Consider the following 17456-nt stretch of genomic DNA (forward strand, 5'->3'; position numbering starts at 1 on the left):
TAAAACGAAAACTGAAACAGTATCTTTTGTTTCAAAAGTTAAATGTATAATGGACTAGCCTGTGAAATGTTAATTTTTAGTAAATGTAATTTTTAGTTAATTACATCATGATCCTCTTGAACTTGTCGAGCTCCACTTTGGTTAAAAACTCCCATTTTGGGGGCACAATAGGACAAGACATCAGATCAGGCCCAAGCTTGTACTGTGAGCATCCCTTGGGGCTTCACGGACCCTGGGACCAAGAAGAAGGGCAGAAGGGTAGGGAAGGTAGGGATGCTGCGGAGTGTTTGGGCCATTATCTACGTTGGGCTAACTTCAGTCTCAGTTGGATAAAGGGAAAGAAAGTAGAGATCTTTGCGGTCACTGCTCTCTTGCCAGGGAACAGGATTCCTTTCAGAGGCATTGGTCTAACTTCTAGCTCGCCGGTTGCAAAGAGTCTCACTGGTAAGGAGGAGGAGCGGCTCGTAAGCCGGAGCTGGGGCTAGAAGAGGAAGGGCAACAGGGCGCCGAGTCTTGCACAAAGTGGGTGAAAACGAGTTTAAGCCACTAGTTCCTGAATCGGTCCCAGAGGATTAAGGGTACCTGCGTGGATGGAGCACTACCGGACCCGAGCCTCCTGACCCGACGTTGTGCTCCACCTGCACCAAGTGGTTAACTGCGATGCCGCAGGGCTTGGGGCCGTTCCTCCCGCAGGCCCGGCTCATCCCCGGCTTCAAGTACGGGGCGGGACCCTCGCGGCTTTCCATCCAATCCTCGTTCCCCGGTGACCGCGGGGCGGGACCCTCGCGGCTTTCCGTCCAGTCCTCGTTCCCCGGTGACCGCGGGGCGGGACCCTCGCGGCTTTCCGTCCAATTCCCGCTCCTCAGCGGCGGCGGAGGAGCGGGCAGTGGCGGCTGTGGGCTCCGGCGGAGTAGGCGAAGCGCAAGCGGTGAGATCTGCAGGCCTGACGGGACAGCGCTGTCTCTCTCCCTCAGCCCTTGGGGATCGTGAGGGAAAGTGAGGTTGCTTCGAAGAGAGCTGAATAAAAGTAGAACGGCGGAAGTGCCAGGACTCTGCGGGAGCGTGGTGTTGGCCGGCATCTATCTATCTTGCTTGCGGGGGTCGGAAACTTAGCCCTGAGGTTGGGCCGCCGGGCTGTCCACAGTGCTGCTAACTCGCATTTCTCGCACTTGGCCTCGTTGAGTGTGCAGAGCTGCTCCTGGTGGGGTGGGCGGAGGCTGAGCTCTCGTCGCGCTCTGCTTGCCCTGTTTTCTCCAGTCGAGCTTTGAACGAACTCCTTCCCCTGAGACCCTTTGTGTAATGAGCGTGTGATGATCATCGCAAACCTGGTGACTCCTGTGGTCCTTGCGAGCCAGCGTTTAGCAGATGAACTTTTTTTGCGTGTTTGCTCGGATTCCCAACAGTTTTAAGTCTTGGGGCTTCCCAGTTTCCAGAATTTTTGCCTTCCACGTTCGTTCACCAGTTTTTGCTAAAAACATCTCCCAAATATAAAAATACTTTTTCCTTCTTACAGTCACCAGCCTAGTTCGTTTAACCCCTGTATTCTCGAAACAGGATCGGTGCCGCAGGCTCCTGGCAGTCCTAAGCAATTCATCGTAGTGTACCGGTATGTGACACTATGTTTGTTTCCTTACCTTCCTGATTCTGTTTACCATTTTATTTACATAGTTTGCATTTTATTGCTCCAGGAAGCCTACTGTAAATTAGTTCCAGTGACATCATTGTCTTAAGGCGTTGGTGGTTCTTGTGGAATTATTTAATCTTCGTGGTAGAGAATTCAGAATAATCCTTCCTGAACAAATTTGGTACTTTCTATTTTCAGTGTACCTTTTGGTGAGTTAAGACTAGTATGGGATTGGTAGTCTCGGTATGAGTTTTCTAGGGTCTATTAAGTAGCAGGGAGGTACACAAGGAATTAGGGTATCTTTTTCTGTATATGTGTATTAGATTCTTACTGCTGACAACAATTTATCACAAACTTAACAGTTCAAAATAAATATCACAAATTGGTTTTCTCACAGTTTCTATAGATTGGAGGTCCAGGTAGGGTTAGCTGGATATTCCGCTAAGGATATCACAAAGATGAAATAAAGTTTTCTGTAGTTCTTGGTCCTTGACTGGAGACTCTGGGAAAGAAGCCAGCTCTAGGCTAATTAAGGTTGTTGGCAGGATTAATTTTCACGCATTTTTACAGCTGAGGTTCCCATTTCCTCCTTGGGTTCCAGCTGGGGTTTTTTTCAGTTCCATAAGACCACCTGTATCTTGATAGCCAGAGAGTACCTTCAGTCCTTTTCTTGCTTTTAATCTCCCTCACTTACCTGCAGCTAGCTTCTGGAGAAAGCATTCTGCTCCTCAGGGCTCCAGTGAGTAGACCCACCTGGGTAATCTATTTAAGGTTAACTGTGTTGTGTAAGACTACACGATCACAAGCATGGAAGTGATGATCTCCTTATATTCACAGGTTCTGGGGAGTATAAGGGTGGAATCGTGGGAGCCATTCCCAGAAATTTTGCCTAGCATAGTTTGGTTGTCTCAACTAGATTACGTTATTTTTATAATTTTTTTGGTAGGCATTTTAAAATAATCCTAATAACATCTCTTTCTGATTATGATTATCCTCTTTACAGATAAGGAAATTCAGTTAAAGTTAGTTGTCCAGGGGCTCATGGCTAGAGAGCAGTGGAGTTGGTATCTACCTATATTTCCATTTGGTCTAAAATTTATATTTATGCGTGGTCAAAATAAAGTGCAGCCAAAGTCATTATATGGGAAGAAGCTGAGGAATTATGAGATCTTTGTTGTACCTTATTTTTGGATTATATCTTTTTTTTTTTTTAAGATTTTTATTTGGGCGCCTGGGTGGCTCAGTGGTTAAGCCGCTGCCTTCGGCTCGGGTCATGATCTCAGGGCCCTGGGATCGAGATCGAGTCCCGCATCGGGCTCTCTGCTCAGCGGGGAGCCTGCTTCCCTCTCTCTCTCTCTCTGCCTGCCTCTCCGACTACTTGTGACCTTTGTCAAATAAATAAATAAAATCTTTAAAAAAAAAAAGATTTTATTTATTTGACAGAGGGAGATATCGCAAGTAGGCAAAGAGGCAGATAGAGAGAGGGAGAAGCAGGCTCCCACTGAGCAGAGAGCCAGTCTTGGGGCTTGATCCCAGGACTCTAAAATCATGACCTGAGCCAAAGGCAGAGGCTTAAGCCACTGAGCCACCCAGGTACCCCGGATTGTATCATTCTTTCAGTGGTGTAGGTTACACTCTTACCATAACAATGACATGAATAAAAGTGTTTTTTCATACATCTATTGGGAGGAGTCTAGGGCTAGTAGGAAGATTCTGACAACCTCAATACATGGCTTCCATAAACAATTCCATGGTGCTGCTTTGGTTGGTCCTACTTGTTAGGCAGTGAGGAGAGAAAGCATAGAGAGAGTAAGTGTAGTTAGTCCTTAATAGGGGCATGACCCAGAGGAGACACATTACAAAGTCATACTGAGCTCTAAGGCATGGTAGGAATGAAAGCTGTGTGGCTTTATACCCATTTAGAACTCAAGATTCTGTTAAGACAAAAAGGGGAAAATTTATATCGACTGATAACGGTCTGTCACACCCTTGCTTTTTTTTTTTTTGCCACACCCTTGCTTTTGATGATGTTTTTTTCTGTAACCTTCTATGAGTGGAATATTTTATATGGCTTTGCTATTGTAATTTAAAAAGTGGCATTTGAAAGGCAGGTAATTCCTGTAAAAGATCCTTGATTTCTCAATTGCTATCATATAACTTATTTTTTAAAGACTTCTTTGAGAAATCTCATTTTCCATTTAACATTTGTATACATTCACATTTTGGGTTAGTTTGGGTTCTTTGAGGAAAATTAATTTGTGATAAATGTTTAAGATTGCTTTGGGATACTTGAAGCTGTTCGTGTAGACCTCAAACCATCTGCATAAGTAGGCTACAGGAACTTGTCATGATTTATGTGTTCTGTGATATCCTACAGCTGGTTGAGTCTTATTCTGTTCTTCATACTTTAGAGACTTCTTTCTTTCCACTCATCATACTTTGCTACACATCTGAATTCTACCTACCCATTTAGACCTACAGGGAGTTTGCTCACAATCTCAGGTTTAATGTAGGGCGAAGATTTTAATGAAAGAGATGTGGATTTTGGTTTCTTCATACATAAAATGGAGGGGAATGCAGAAAGGCAGAGATACTAGGAAGATTACATATTTATCTTCTATCACACCTGTTGTACTACTTGGCAAATAGTGGGTGCTCAATAAGTCAAAATTATACTAGTTCTACTGATGAATCCTTGAATTCCAGCAATTGGAGTCTGTACTTTTTTTTTTTTCAATTGATTTTCTCTGACAAGTTTCTGAATTCCTTAAGGACTAGGACCAAATTCTGGATATACTGTGATCCCTAAATAATGATTTAGTGAACTGTAACTACCATATATAAGAGTATTTATGAGATTTAAACTATCAGGGCTTTTTTTCCTTTAGTTTTCCTGTTTTGATTGCATCATGGAAAATCAGTTGGCTAAATCAACTGAAGAGCGAACTTTTCAGTACCAGGATTCTCTTCCATCTCTGCCTGTTCCTTCCCTTGAAGAATCATTAAAAAAATACCTTGAAGCAGGTATGTTTGTGATCTAGTAAATATTAATATTATTAACAACTTAGACAACTGAAAGTATTAGAAGTTGATGAAGTTCTTACTGTTTTTTCCTTTAGGCTCATGATAATTAAAGTATCATTAAAATGTCCAGAACTTGGAGCGCCTGTGCCTCAGTCAGTTGAGTGTCCAGCTCTTGATTTTGGCTGAGGTCAGGATCTCAGGATCTTGACACTGAGCCCTCTGTTGGGCTCTGAGCTGGGCATGGAGCCGGCTTAAGATTCTCTCTCTGTCCCCCTCGCCCTCCCTCTGCCCCTCCACCTCCACCCGCTCTCGTTCACTCTCTTAAAAAAACAAACAACAACAAAAAAGGCATTTAAAAATGTCCAGAACTTTGTTGTATCTCTCAAGTTAATTTTTCCTTAGTTTAAAAAGCCAGATACTACTATTAGGTTTATAATAAAAAGTAGTAGGCCTCTGCCTTACGCTCTACTTCCCACCCAAATCCCACTCTCTCTGTCAAATATTTTATCTTTTTTTTGGTATTGTTTACCTCCAGATTTAAAGTAAACTTTAAACTTACTTTAAACTTAAAATAAACTTACTATTAAACAAATAGTAGTTAGGTTTTTTTTAGTTGTGGATATTATAAATTTGTTCCTAAGAAGATGTGATTTAGCTCTTTCATACCTTTAACCTTCCCCCTCTTCACACCCAACATATAGGCAATCCAACATATCCACATTTTCCTTTTTATTCTTTCAATATAGTTGTACAAAATCACCATTTGGGATTAAATTAGTATTCACCTGATTTAATTCCAGGTTTCAGCTGATTTAAATCTGTGTGTACCTGAGTTAATTTACCTGACCATCTAGGGTTTCTTACTAGGCAGCTATTCACAAGAGAACTATTCATTTTACTTTGAATGCCTTTTTATGGCATTCTTTGTTTTGTTTTGCTTATTTTTCCTTTGCCTACTTTGCTTTGTATCTGTAAGTAATTCACTCTCAAATACTTCAGTACTGAAAATCCCTGACTACATTATATACTTTATATATATATGAAACATATAAAAAATTATTTATATATATACATATGTTATGTACAAGTATATAGATATGTACCTGTACATTATATACATGAGCTATTCTCTTGGTTTCATTTCTTGGAGACATCCCTCCTGAGGCCCTCTGCCTTCTTGCTTCAGTTAGTGTTCACTTTCCTTGAGTGGGCTGGACAACTGTTAGCTTGGAGCTTTCCTTCCCCCATCTCTGGCAGTTCTTTTTACCTCTCTCTCCTGTGTTGGATTCCCTGGTTCCTGGCTGTCTATTTCTTCCTCTTTTTACTTATTTTTGTGAAGTACATCTTCAGTAGCTACTTGAGACAAAGAGTTTCTGGGAAGGAAAGAATGTAAGACCTTAAATTTTATTCTACCCTCATACTTGATTTTCTGGCTGAGAATAAAATATTCTGGGTTGGAAATGATTTTTCTTAAGAGTTTTGAAGGTACTGTTTGTTGCTCCTGAGATGTTCCTCCTGAGATGCCATTCTGTTTGGTCCTTTATATGTGACTTGTTTTTTTTACACTCTGGCTGTATTTGAAAACTTTTTTCTCTATCTCTACCATTCTGAATTTTTTTTTTTTTAAAGATTTTATTTATTTATTTGACAAACAGAGATCACAAGTAGTCAGAGAGGCAGGCAGAGAGAGAGAGGAGAAAGCAGGCTCCCCGCGGAGCAGAGAGCCCGATGCGGGGCTCGATTCCAGGACCCTGGGATCGTGACCTGAGCCGAAGGCAGAGGCTTTAACCTGCTGAGCCACCCAGGCGCCCCCCCCCCCCTTCTGAATTTCTTGATGTCCCTTAGTGTATAGATTTTTTTCATTTATTTCTCTGAATATACAGTAGATTCTTTTAAGTTTAAAACATGTTATTCTATTCTAGGAAATTTTCAAAATACCTTTTCTTAGATAGTTTTCTCCTCCTTTCTTTGCCCTCTCTTTCTGGAACTCCCATTAATTGGATCTGGGGAGCTCTGGGCTAAACTTTTTTTTTTTAATGATTTTGTTTATTTATTTGACAGCAGAGATCACAAGTAGGCAGAGAGGCAGGCAGAGAGAGAGAGGAGAAAGCAGGCTCCCCGCGGAGCAGAAAGCCCAATGAGGGGCTCTATCCCAGGACCCTGGGATCATGACCTGAACCGAAGGCAGAGGCTTTAACCCACTGAGCCACCCAGGCGCCCTGGACTAAACTTTTAATTAGAAAATTATTTCCCTTGTTATTTAGTGGCTTTCCCTTTCTGGTTTGCTTAGTGTTGGGTGTCACCAATCCTGTTTTTGCTCATTCTGCTTTTTGATTCTCATTTGAGAGGCTTTCTTCAAATATCTGACAATCACTAGTCGTTCATTTTTAAGAGACCCTAAAAAGCTGATTGAGAGCTTTGTGCATGGGTAGGGGCTTGGTGACCACTGATGGGCCTTTGAGGGAACCTTCTTGCAGAGATCTAGCAGTTCGACTGGAGCATGCCCAAATATGTGATACTTCTCTTGGACTGATCCGTTTCCCCAGAGAAGAATCCTCTTTTGTTTAGAAGGCATGAACCTAATGTCTAGTCTTTTGTGGGCTAACTAGGGAAAGGAGGCTGGAGGGCTTATTTTTTTATTATAATCTCTCTTTTTTCCAGTATGGGTTAGGATCTATTTATACTGTTTGGTTCAATTTCTCTAGACTTCTTCTGGTGTTGGTAGGCAGTTGCCTGGCTTTCTAGAATGGAGAAAGATCTACAGGTGTGGGTGTGAATGAGATGGTAGTCTGCTGCTTCTGAACATTTTTAAGCAACCTGTTATCAGTCTCTGTTTGCCCACTTTGGAAGTCCATTTGCCTTGGACTTGGAAGTCCATTTACCTTTCTGGGATTCTACTGCAGCCATTTGCTTGCTTCCTGGTTTGCACTTAAACCTACCTTGTCTCTTCCTACCTTCTACTCTCCAGTTTTAGATACTTTCACCATTCTACAAATTCAGTTACCATTTTCTCACCTCTTTTATAATGCGTGAAATCTTAGTTTAACTGGTCTGCTGCCCTCTCCTTTCAGATTCTTTGTCCTTATAGATTTATACCTTTTAATTACTGTCCGTTTAGTGAGTTTCTTGAAGGATTAGAGATAAATGTATTCATTTAGTTCACTTTGTTTAACTGAAAGTCCTCTGACATTTTTATAATTGCTTCCTTTTTTCTCTCTTTTAACTCATTTACCTTCATCTGGGAATTCTAGTTTTTTTTTTTTTTTTAATTTACTGTTTATTTGCTGTATTTTTGTTACTCATCTTGCTTGTACTTTCTCTAGAGCTATTTAAATTGACTAAGATAGTACTTTGAAGAAACAAAATAAAACAGAAGGAAGATATTAATGTCCTTTGGTTACTAATTGACTTGTCTGTAGCTTAATTTTCAGAACAGTTGGTTTTCATTTTCATGGACTAGGAACCTTCCCATCCCCTCCCCCACTTTTGGGGAAGGAAACCAAAATGGTTTCTATGGGCAGGCTTTATACTTAAATTTACATATGTATTGCATTTACATACGTGATGTTCAAGTCTCTGCTTGAACATTAGTGGAAAGAAGCTTTGATTTCTCTTATTTATTGCTATACAGGATTTACTTCTCTGTTGGACCAATAGCTAGAGGATAGTCCTGTCTTCATCATTTTAACTGTCATCATCCAGAATGATTTTGAAGTAATTTTTCAGAAAATGGTTATCAGATTACATAGTATCCCCTGTTTAATTTTTTTATAGCATTTTGTATTGTTGCTTTTCAGTCATTTTCATGTAAATTCTCTTATGGTTTATCAGACCACTGTGATAATTACTGCATATCTTACATAATTGAGTCTCATTATTTGTGTAATAGTGGAGGTGAGTTTGTTTTACTTGATGTCGAAATATTTTAACGAAATATTTTTTCCTTATAGTAAAGCCGTTTGCAAATAAAGAAGAATATAAAAAAACTAAAGAAATTGTCCAAAAATTTCAAGATGGTATTGGAAGAAAACTGCACCAGAAATTACTTGAAAGGGCAAAAGGAAAAAGAAATTGGGTATTTATGTTATTGTACTTAGAATTAGAAAATTGATGATGCCTAAAGAATGAAAAATAAAAATAGTTTTCATTTTAAATAGCTTTCATTTTAAAATTATTAGCCTAAGTCCTTTCAGCCATTGTTATAGTCATCCAAAAGAATTAATAAATTGTTTAACTCTAGGGAGTTTTGATTGTTGTGTGTGAGCTCCTCTCTTATATGGGGAACCTGTCAAAATACAGATTGCTTGGGACCAGGAATTCTGAATGGGGGCCCAGAAACCCTTATGTTGACAGCTGTCCCATGTGGTTCTGATGGAGGTGTTCTGTAGCCCTTGCTTGTGAGAAAGACTTTGTTTAGGTAATCCTAGTCTGAAAAAACTCCAGACACCAAAAATAGATACCACATAGGTGGTATACAAATATTTAAACATCATATGGGAGAGAAAGGGCCATTACAAAATTGGAGTGGAGAATGATTATGAGTATTATGTATTTTAGTTAAATAGATTGAAGGGGAGATGTTAGTATAATAATTACTGAGGCAGTAATTTTCTACAGGGAGTCTTTGACTTCTTCAGCTTAATTACTTCTGTAGTACGAATCAGAGGATAAGTTTTTGTAATTAAAAAACATTGCCTTACTCTAGAAATAATGATTGTAGCTATCTTTAAGTTTTAGAAATAAAAAGGAAGCTGATCTTTTCATTAGTCATTGATACCTGTGATGGAATAATGAAATTTTATACTTCCAGATTCCTTTATTCTCAGTCTTGAGACTTGAGTGATTTTATAATTAAATCAGGGTAAAGATAAAGAAGTCTGTATCCTTTTGCTTATTTCTTTTCCTAAATGATTGATTATAGTTTATAACATATAAACATTTAACATATAAACTATAAACTGTAGTTTATAGTTTATAACATCAGTTCCTTAAAAAATAACTCCATGTAGTTTGATGGGATGTTTACCTAAGCATGAAATTCAATTGCAGATTGTAAAAGATGGACACACAAAGCCCTGTCTGTGAAAAATCTAAATTAGTTTTAAGTATACTGAAAAGGTTTTAGATTTCTGATTTAGTATTTCAGTTTTTGCTTGGAAAAGGGTAATCGCAAATGCCTTAATAGTTGTTAAAATTAAATGAGGATTTGTTTTATATTTATTTACCCAAGGTGCTCTGAGAAAACACACCTAAGTACTTAGTTTGGTATTTGTGACTCCAATAAGATATTTCTGAAAAGGTGCCTTTTCATTGTTTTCTTGTTGCCTGTTTTTGATAGTGTAGTTAAACAGAATAGTATTTAAGATCTGATAGTTCCAAAAAAGGAAATGATCACAGTAGCATTTTTCAATATCTACCATGATTTAAAACAAGAAAATGTCTTTATTTCTTAATTTTTTTTGTTTTGTTTTCAAAACAAACTTGCCAAGGTAAAATTTACATATAATAAAATCTGTTATCAGTGTACAATGGGCATGGGTAAGAGAACATGTTTCTAAGTGTTAAAGAATAAAGAGAAAAGAACAAATACAACTTTTTTTTCCCCCTTGCAGTTACACATTCAATGCTGAGTATTCTCAGCATTGGGTTGATGTTCTTAATTTCTTTTAGCTGGAAGAGTGGTGGCTGAATTGTGCCTATCTGGATGTTCGTTTACCATCGCAACTGAATGTCAATTTTGCTGGTCCTGCACCTTATATTGAACACTACTGGCCTCCAAAGGAAGGCACTCAGTTGGAAAGAGGAAGTATAAATCTTTGGCATAACTTGAATTACTGGCAGCTATTAAGAAAGTAAGGACAGTTATGTGAATTTAGTAAGATATTTACTCAAAGTTTGACATGGCAAAATGTTGAGAAGCTTTATTTATTTTGAGGATCCTACAGTTGTGACTACTTGGTTTATAAGTTTTAGAATGACTTGTTGATCAAAATACTTTGTCTGTTTGTTTTAATAGAGAAAAAGTGCCTGTTGATAAATCTGAAAATAGTCCTCTAGATATGAATCAATTCCGAATGCTGTTTTCCACCTGCAGGATTCCAGGAATTACTAGAGATTCAGTTATTAGTTATTTTAGGACTGGTAAGTAGAAAACATGGGTGATTTTTTTGGTAAAGGCATTGGGATTTGGGTAGTTTTGCTGCAGCTTCTACTATGACACTATGGAACATAACTCTTTTGAATATTTCTTCACTGGATTTTGACTAATCAGAGGCTTTTTTTGAACCTTTCAGTAATTGTAATTAGTCAGAAATAATTTATGGGAATGGATTTTGTAAACTGAATCTTATATTGTTCTGTGTAAAACCTGATGATTACGTTGTGTCATTTGAGAGTTGAAATTCTAAAGAGTATTATTAATCAGAGTATTAGGAAGTCTGGAGCATAGGATCTGGATCTATCTATCTCTTTTCTCTTCTTTGAATTCTCTTTTTGTTTTTTTTTTTTGTTTTTTTTGTTTTTTTAAATATTTTATTTATTTATTTGAGAGAGAGACAGTGAGAGAGAGCATGAGCGAGGAGAAGGTCAGAGAGAGAAACAGACTCCCCATGGAGCTGGGAGCCTGATGCGGGACTCGATCCCAGGAATCCAGGATCATGACCTGAGCCGAAGGCAGTCGTCCAACCAACTGAGCCACCCAGGCGTCCCTGAATTCTCTTTTTGAATGTGCTTATCTGTGCTTATCATGCCCCATTTCTCTTTGTGAGTATGCCTTTCCTTCTACCCCCAGTCATATGAGGTGAGAGACTGATATCAGTCTTCTTGAAGACATATGAGTTCATATTGACTCATCAAAGTTTTTGTTTTTACTGTCAGCTTAATGGCAAATTCTCCTTGGTGTACTAGCATATCTTAAAATGGAAAATAGTTTTGTAAGTGCTGTTTTCCAGTTATTTTAGGATCTTTTTCTTTTTTGTAAATTTAATAACATAGCTTATGGTGGGGTGCCTGGGTGGCTTGGTGGGTTAAAGCCTCTGCTTTCGGCTCAGGTAGCAATCCCAGGGTCCTGGGATTGAGCCCCTCCTTGGGCTCTCTGCTCAACCAGCAGCCTGCTTCCTCCTTTCTCTCTCTGCCTTCCTCTCTGCCTACTTGTGATCTATCAAATAAATAAATAAAATCTTAAAAAAATAATAACATAGCTTATGGTTACTGTGGAATGTAATTATGGTTACTGTGGAATGTAATATTTTTCTTAACTGAAATTTCATTTAAAAGTAAAATTTCTATAGCCAGTTTTGTTTGTAGTGTGGGGAGTATGAGTTTACTTTCATGTATAACTCAACTCATCTTTGTAAACCTCATTAGATGCTTGCGATATTTAATGTCTTCAAGCCCACTCATATTTATCTTGATGTTGCAAATGAAAGGCCTGGTTATTTATGGCATAAAGTTTAATGGCTAAATATGAATGGAAAAGATGAATAGGAGAAAATGGAGAACAGCCGTAACAAAGAGAGAAATATACCTATCAATTAGGATCTAATATCAATAGACCTGGTTTTCAGTTTAATCTTTTTCACTTCATAGGTCCTTAGATAAGGTAATCTTTTAAGTTACAGTATGTAAAATTCAGATTCATTAATTTAATAATGTGTCTCTTAATGCAGTCCTTTAAGCTGTTGTGGTTAGTATATTCTTGTACTTAAGACCATGTGAAGATATGTAGATAGCTGAGATGTAGACAAAGCTGAGGGAATAACTAAAAAAAATAACAAAGTTAGTGATACTGTATAGAGAAGTAAGATAATATGAGTAACTGAGTGGCTGTTTTAGATTAGATAGTTAGGGAAAACCTCTCAGAGGATCTGAATGATATGATGATCCAGCAGTTTTTTGGCTTTTTCTTTTTCTTTTTTTAAGTTCAGTTTGTTGTTTTATGTGTTGAGGAGGGAATACCCTGGGCATGAATAAACTTGGCATGTTTGAAGGGGTATATGGATGGACTAGAGTAGGCAGGAGGCAGAGGGGACTATTGGAGTGTTGACTAGAGACAAGATCATATAGTATTTTGTAAGCCAACTAAGGTTTTTGGCTTTTTTAAGAATGTGAATATATAATGAGTTTTGAGAAAGAAAGTGATGTGATCAGATTTATGTTTTGAAAAGATGATTCTAGGGGTGCCTGGCTGGCTAATTTGTTAAGCATCTGCCTTTGGTTCAGGTCATGATCCTGGGGTCCTGGGATTGAGGCCCATATCAGGCTCCCTGCTCATTGGCGGCCTGCTTCTCCCTCTCCTACTGCCCCTGCTTGTGTCCCTATCTCACTGTATCTCTTTCTGTCAAATAAATAAATAAAATCTGTTTTTTTTTTTTTTTTTTTTTTGATGTGCTATGGTGAGGGCTGTGAAATGTGTATACCTGGTGAGTCACAGACCTGTACGCCTGGGGGGCTATTAATACATTATATGTTTATAAAAATTTTTTTTAAAATTTTATAATATATATATATCTACATATATTTTAAAGATGATCCTACCTGCTATTTGAGGAGTAAGATTTTTAGGAACAGATCAGGTTAGAAGCAGGGATATCAGTTAGAAAATTGTTTCAGTAATCCAAGATAGCCATAAAAATGTCTTGTAACTAAGGTGATAGCATGGAGCTGGTAAAAAGTTGGTAGATTCTGGATTTATTTTGGATTTGGATTTGGTAGAATTATTCATAGATTGGTTGTGATATGTGAGAGAAAAAGAATCAGAGATGACTTACAGTATCTGGCCCATTACAGAGTAATGGCATAGATAGGTGTGTTGGTTCTTCAGGTGGGAAAGTTTGGGAGGAAATACTTAGGGAGGAAATTAAGAGGTCCCTTAGACTATGTTGAATTTAAGATGCCCTTTAGACATCTGAAGTGGAAATGCAAGTAGGCAGTTAGCTACAAAGTTTGGAGTTCAGAAGAGATTTCAGTAGTGCACATACATAGGGATTCAGGAATCACCATTAGTAGGCATAAAATAAATTTTTAAAGGCATAAGAGTAGCTAAAGCTACTTTTGTGACACCTGGAGATGGAGATTATCAGGGAAATCAGTACCCATACCGAATCTTACCACAATTAAATAGGGTATTTGGTAGTCTGAAGAGGAGAACATAGCAAAAGAGACCAAGGTGGGAAGAAAGGAAGGACAGTGGTCGCCTGGAAGCCAGGAGAAGAAAGGGTTGTATCAAATGCACCAGAGGCCAAATGAGATAAAAAAAAAAAAAAAAAAAAGTGACCATTGTATTTATCAATGATACGGACTGAGTTTGCCCTGACAAGAGCAGTCTTAGTGGAACTTGAGGATGGAACTCAGTTGGAGGAGGTGAAAGCAAACCAAGTAAGTAGTGACAACATTTGGAACTAATGCTTACAGAAGAAGCTTTGATGTGCAGTGGGAGGGACTTCATTTATTTTTTTAAAATGAGTAGTATTTAACATAGGAATGACATAGTAGAGAGAGAGAGAAAAATAATCAATCTGGCAGGAGAAAGGATAAGCAGCCAAAGTCATTGAAAAGATAAGAACTGAGAGGATCAAGAGTAGAAACAGTAGAGGGTTGGTCTTTGATAGGAGCAAGGATGAGAAGGAATGCAGAAAGTGCATCTGGGTGCAAATAGATGGGTCAATTTTGTTGTGGGAAGATGAGGAGGTCTATGTAATCTTTGTGTTTTCCTTGGGGAAATGAGAACTGAGGTCATTAGCTGGGGTAGAAGACTTGAGGAGAAAGGAGAAGGTTTAAAATACTAGTCATTTTGGCAGGGTACCTGACTGGCTCAGTCGGTAAGTATCTGACTCTTGTTTTGGGGCTCATGTCATGATCTCAGGGTTGTGGGATGAGCCCCACAATGGGCTCCGTGCTCAGCATGGAGTCTGCTTGAGATTCTCTCTCCCCCCACTTCTGCCTTTCCCCCAGCTTGCTCTCTCTTTCTCTTTCAAAATAAATAAATAAATATGTAAAATCTAAAAAAAAAATACTAGTCATTTTGGAAAGTGGGAGAAGCAAATGTGCTAGGGGAATGCAGGGTAGCTGATCAGTGTTGAGTGCCCATTTGAAATGGCGTGTTTAAGAATTTGAAGTTAGATTAGACTGTTTTGTTCTTCAGCAGCAATCAGGCAGGCACAGAGTGAGAGAGTGAAAGATTTAAGGGTTTTACAAAGAAGAAATTAAAATGCTGGGCCATGGAATCTATCTTTGATACAGAGAAAATTGAAGAGATTATGCATGCAAAGGCAGCATGTAAGGCTCTGGCTAAGAGGATAATGTCATTAAGGAGGCAGTAGTTGAGAACTGTTTTTATTTTTACTTACCCCTTAAGAGACCATTAAGACTAATTCAGTCCTGCCTTTTATCCTGTTTTATCTCATTTGCCTGAGCAGTTCAAACCTCTCAGGTCATCTCTTATCTAGATTCAGGATTTCTGTGTAGCCTAATTTGATCCAAGTTTCCCACTACTGTGACCCACCCTTCCTCCATTTCCCTGACTTCTGCTATACTTTCTGGAGCTCATGGGCAGCAAAATCCTTTATATCCTCAAGGTTTTCTCTGGAAGTTCCTGTTTCCTTTTGAAAGGTACTGTTACTGAACCTGGTTATTTGAGATCCCTGCATTCCCTATAACCATCTCAAGTGGGTATATATTTTTGTCATACTGTGGTACTAGAGGATATATAGGAGATGTTGGTGTCCTTTTTATTTCTGGTGGCCCTTGTCCCCCTTTTTTTTCTCCTTCCTTACAGTTCGAGCTCTTGAAAAAAGGAAAGCTATCAGGTTATGTCACCAGAGCTTGTCATTGTTGTAGTGACCTTTTATCCTTTAATTCTTAACAAAATTTTTAAAATTTAAATTCAATTAAACATATATGGTATTATTAGTTTCTGAGGTAGAATTTAGTATTCTCCCATTGCTTTATCACCAGTCTCACTATCTTTCTTTTCATCACTACTTCATTCACATTCTTTTCTTTTTTAAAAAATTTTTAAAATTTTTAAAAAGTTTTTATCAATTTATTTGACAGAGAGAGGGAGAGAGCACAAGCTGGGAAACAGCAGTCAGAGGAAGAGGGAGAAGCAGGCTTCCCTGCTGAGCAGGGAGCCTGATGCAGGCTCAATCCCAGGGCCCTGGGATCATGACCTGAGCTGAAAGCAGAGGCGTAACCATCCGACTGAGTCACCCAGGTGCCCCCCACATTCTCGTTCTCAATGACTTTAGCTTCTAGTTGTAGATAATCCATGATCTCCTTTCCTTCACTTTTTTCATGCAGTAATCTGTACCTTGACTCCTTCTCAGGCAACCACACACCTGTGGTCATGCCGTAGAACTTGTTATTATAAAAAACTCATGTCCTCTAACATAGAAATTATAAGCATTTCATTCTGATCTCCACCTTCTGTTCACAACTCACTTCCTTTACTAGTCAGCCTTAGCTATGTCTTTGACCATGCTGTGATTTCAACTGAGTTATGGAATAGTTCTTCACAGTTCCAGTCCTCCCTCTTCCACCCCCAATCTGTACTTCTTTCTGTGCTTATTCACTGGAATTAACTCCTTCATACACATTGAAATCTTTGCCCACTCACTCCTTCCTCACTCTACCCACACCCCATCATGGTTTAATTTTCATTGTCTGTCTTGCCTCTATATATTAAAGATACCTACCCTTGCAATTTACTTGGCCTGAGAAAACCAAGAAAACCTCATTTGATTTTCTCAAACCCCAAATGGATCCACAGCATGAACTTGCCATATTGTTTTGTCATGTTATTCTCTCACTTCCAGAGAGACTATTTCATGCCTTTTTCCTTCCTTATTCTCAGCTAATGGACTCCTCTTCTCAACAAATGTAAAGCAGTCTTTCCATCACTAAGTGTAGTAGCCTCTCTGTTAGGTGGAATGATGCCTCCCCACCCGCCAGAGATGTTCGCTTTCTAATCCGTGGAACCTGTTGAATGTTTTAGGTTGCATGGTAAAGGGCAGTAAAGGTTGCAGATGAAATTAAGACTGTTAATCAGTTGACCTAAACATGGGAAGATTATTCTGGATTATTCATGTGGGTACAGAGTAATCACAGGAGTTGTCATGAGTGAAGAGAGAGGCATAGAGAGAATCAAACTGATGGCAGCAAATTGATGGAAAGTCATGAACCTCCCTTGATGGCTTTGAGATGGAAGAGGCGAGTCCTGAGTCCAGGAGTATGGGTAGCCTCTGGAAACTAGAAAAGTGAAGGAAATTCGTTCTCCTCTAGAGCCTCCAAAAGGAACACAGGTATGCTGACACTTTCATTTTAGCCTACTAAGACACATTTCAGACTTCTAGTCACCAGACCTGTTAGGACCTGGTCCGTAAATGACAGAAAAAAAAAAAAGGTAGCATTAAATGTAAAAAGATATGGAGGGTTTTGAAGGAGAAGAGAGAAGAAGTGTTTTGGAAATAGTCATGAAAGACCAGAAAAATACATGCCTTACCTCCTAGGACTTGAGAAAATAGGATATTAGAAAAAAAAAAAGTGCTGTGAGGAGATGGTGTTTCTCATAGTTGATGAATTTCGGGAGATAATGTGTGCAAAGCATTTACCACAGTTTTGTACGTATCAACCAGTAAATTTCCTTCTGTTGGTAATATATGTCTTCTCTTTTTTTTTTTTTTTCTTAGAGGGAAGAAGCAGAAATCATATAGGAAGCCATTTGTTAAAAGGAATAATAATTGAAAAATGAGGCTAAATCAGAATAGTCTGAGATTTACAGCAAAGCAGTAGTTCTTAGGGAGTTAAGGCA

At 38.7% G+C, this 17456-nt stretch overlaps 1 protein-coding gene across 2 annotated transcripts in view; it reads left to right on the forward strand.

Moving 5' to 3' along the window:
• Nucleotides 1–802: 802 nt before the first annotated feature.
• CROT (carnitine O-octanoyltransferase) overlaps nucleotides 803–17456 on the forward strand; it is a 48318-nt gene continuing 31664 nt past the window's right edge. Inside the window, exons 1-6 of one of the 2 annotated variants that reach the window (XM_059171008.1) lie at nucleotides 803–928; nucleotides 1555–1606; nucleotides 4513–4648; nucleotides 8599–8723; nucleotides 10319–10500; nucleotides 10665–10789. In XM_059171008.1, the coding sequence (XP_059026991.1) occupies nucleotides 4534–4648; nucleotides 8599–8723; nucleotides 10319–10500; nucleotides 10665–10789 (547 nt within the window). In that variant the 5' untranslated portion in view covers nucleotides 803–928; nucleotides 1555–1606; nucleotides 4513–4533. Of the gene's footprint in view, nucleotides 929–1513; nucleotides 1607–4512; nucleotides 4649–8598; nucleotides 8724–10318; nucleotides 10501–10664; nucleotides 10790–17456 lie in introns of both variants that reach the window. The other variant, XM_059171009.1, reaches the window with a different exon arrangement.

This window comes from Mustela lutreola, chromosome 4 (genome assembly GCF_030435805.1).
Source record: "Mustela lutreola isolate mMusLut2 chromosome 4, mMusLut2.pri, whole genome shotgun sequence".
NCBI lineage: Eukaryota > Metazoa > Chordata > Mammalia > Carnivora > Mustelidae > Mustela > Mustela lutreola.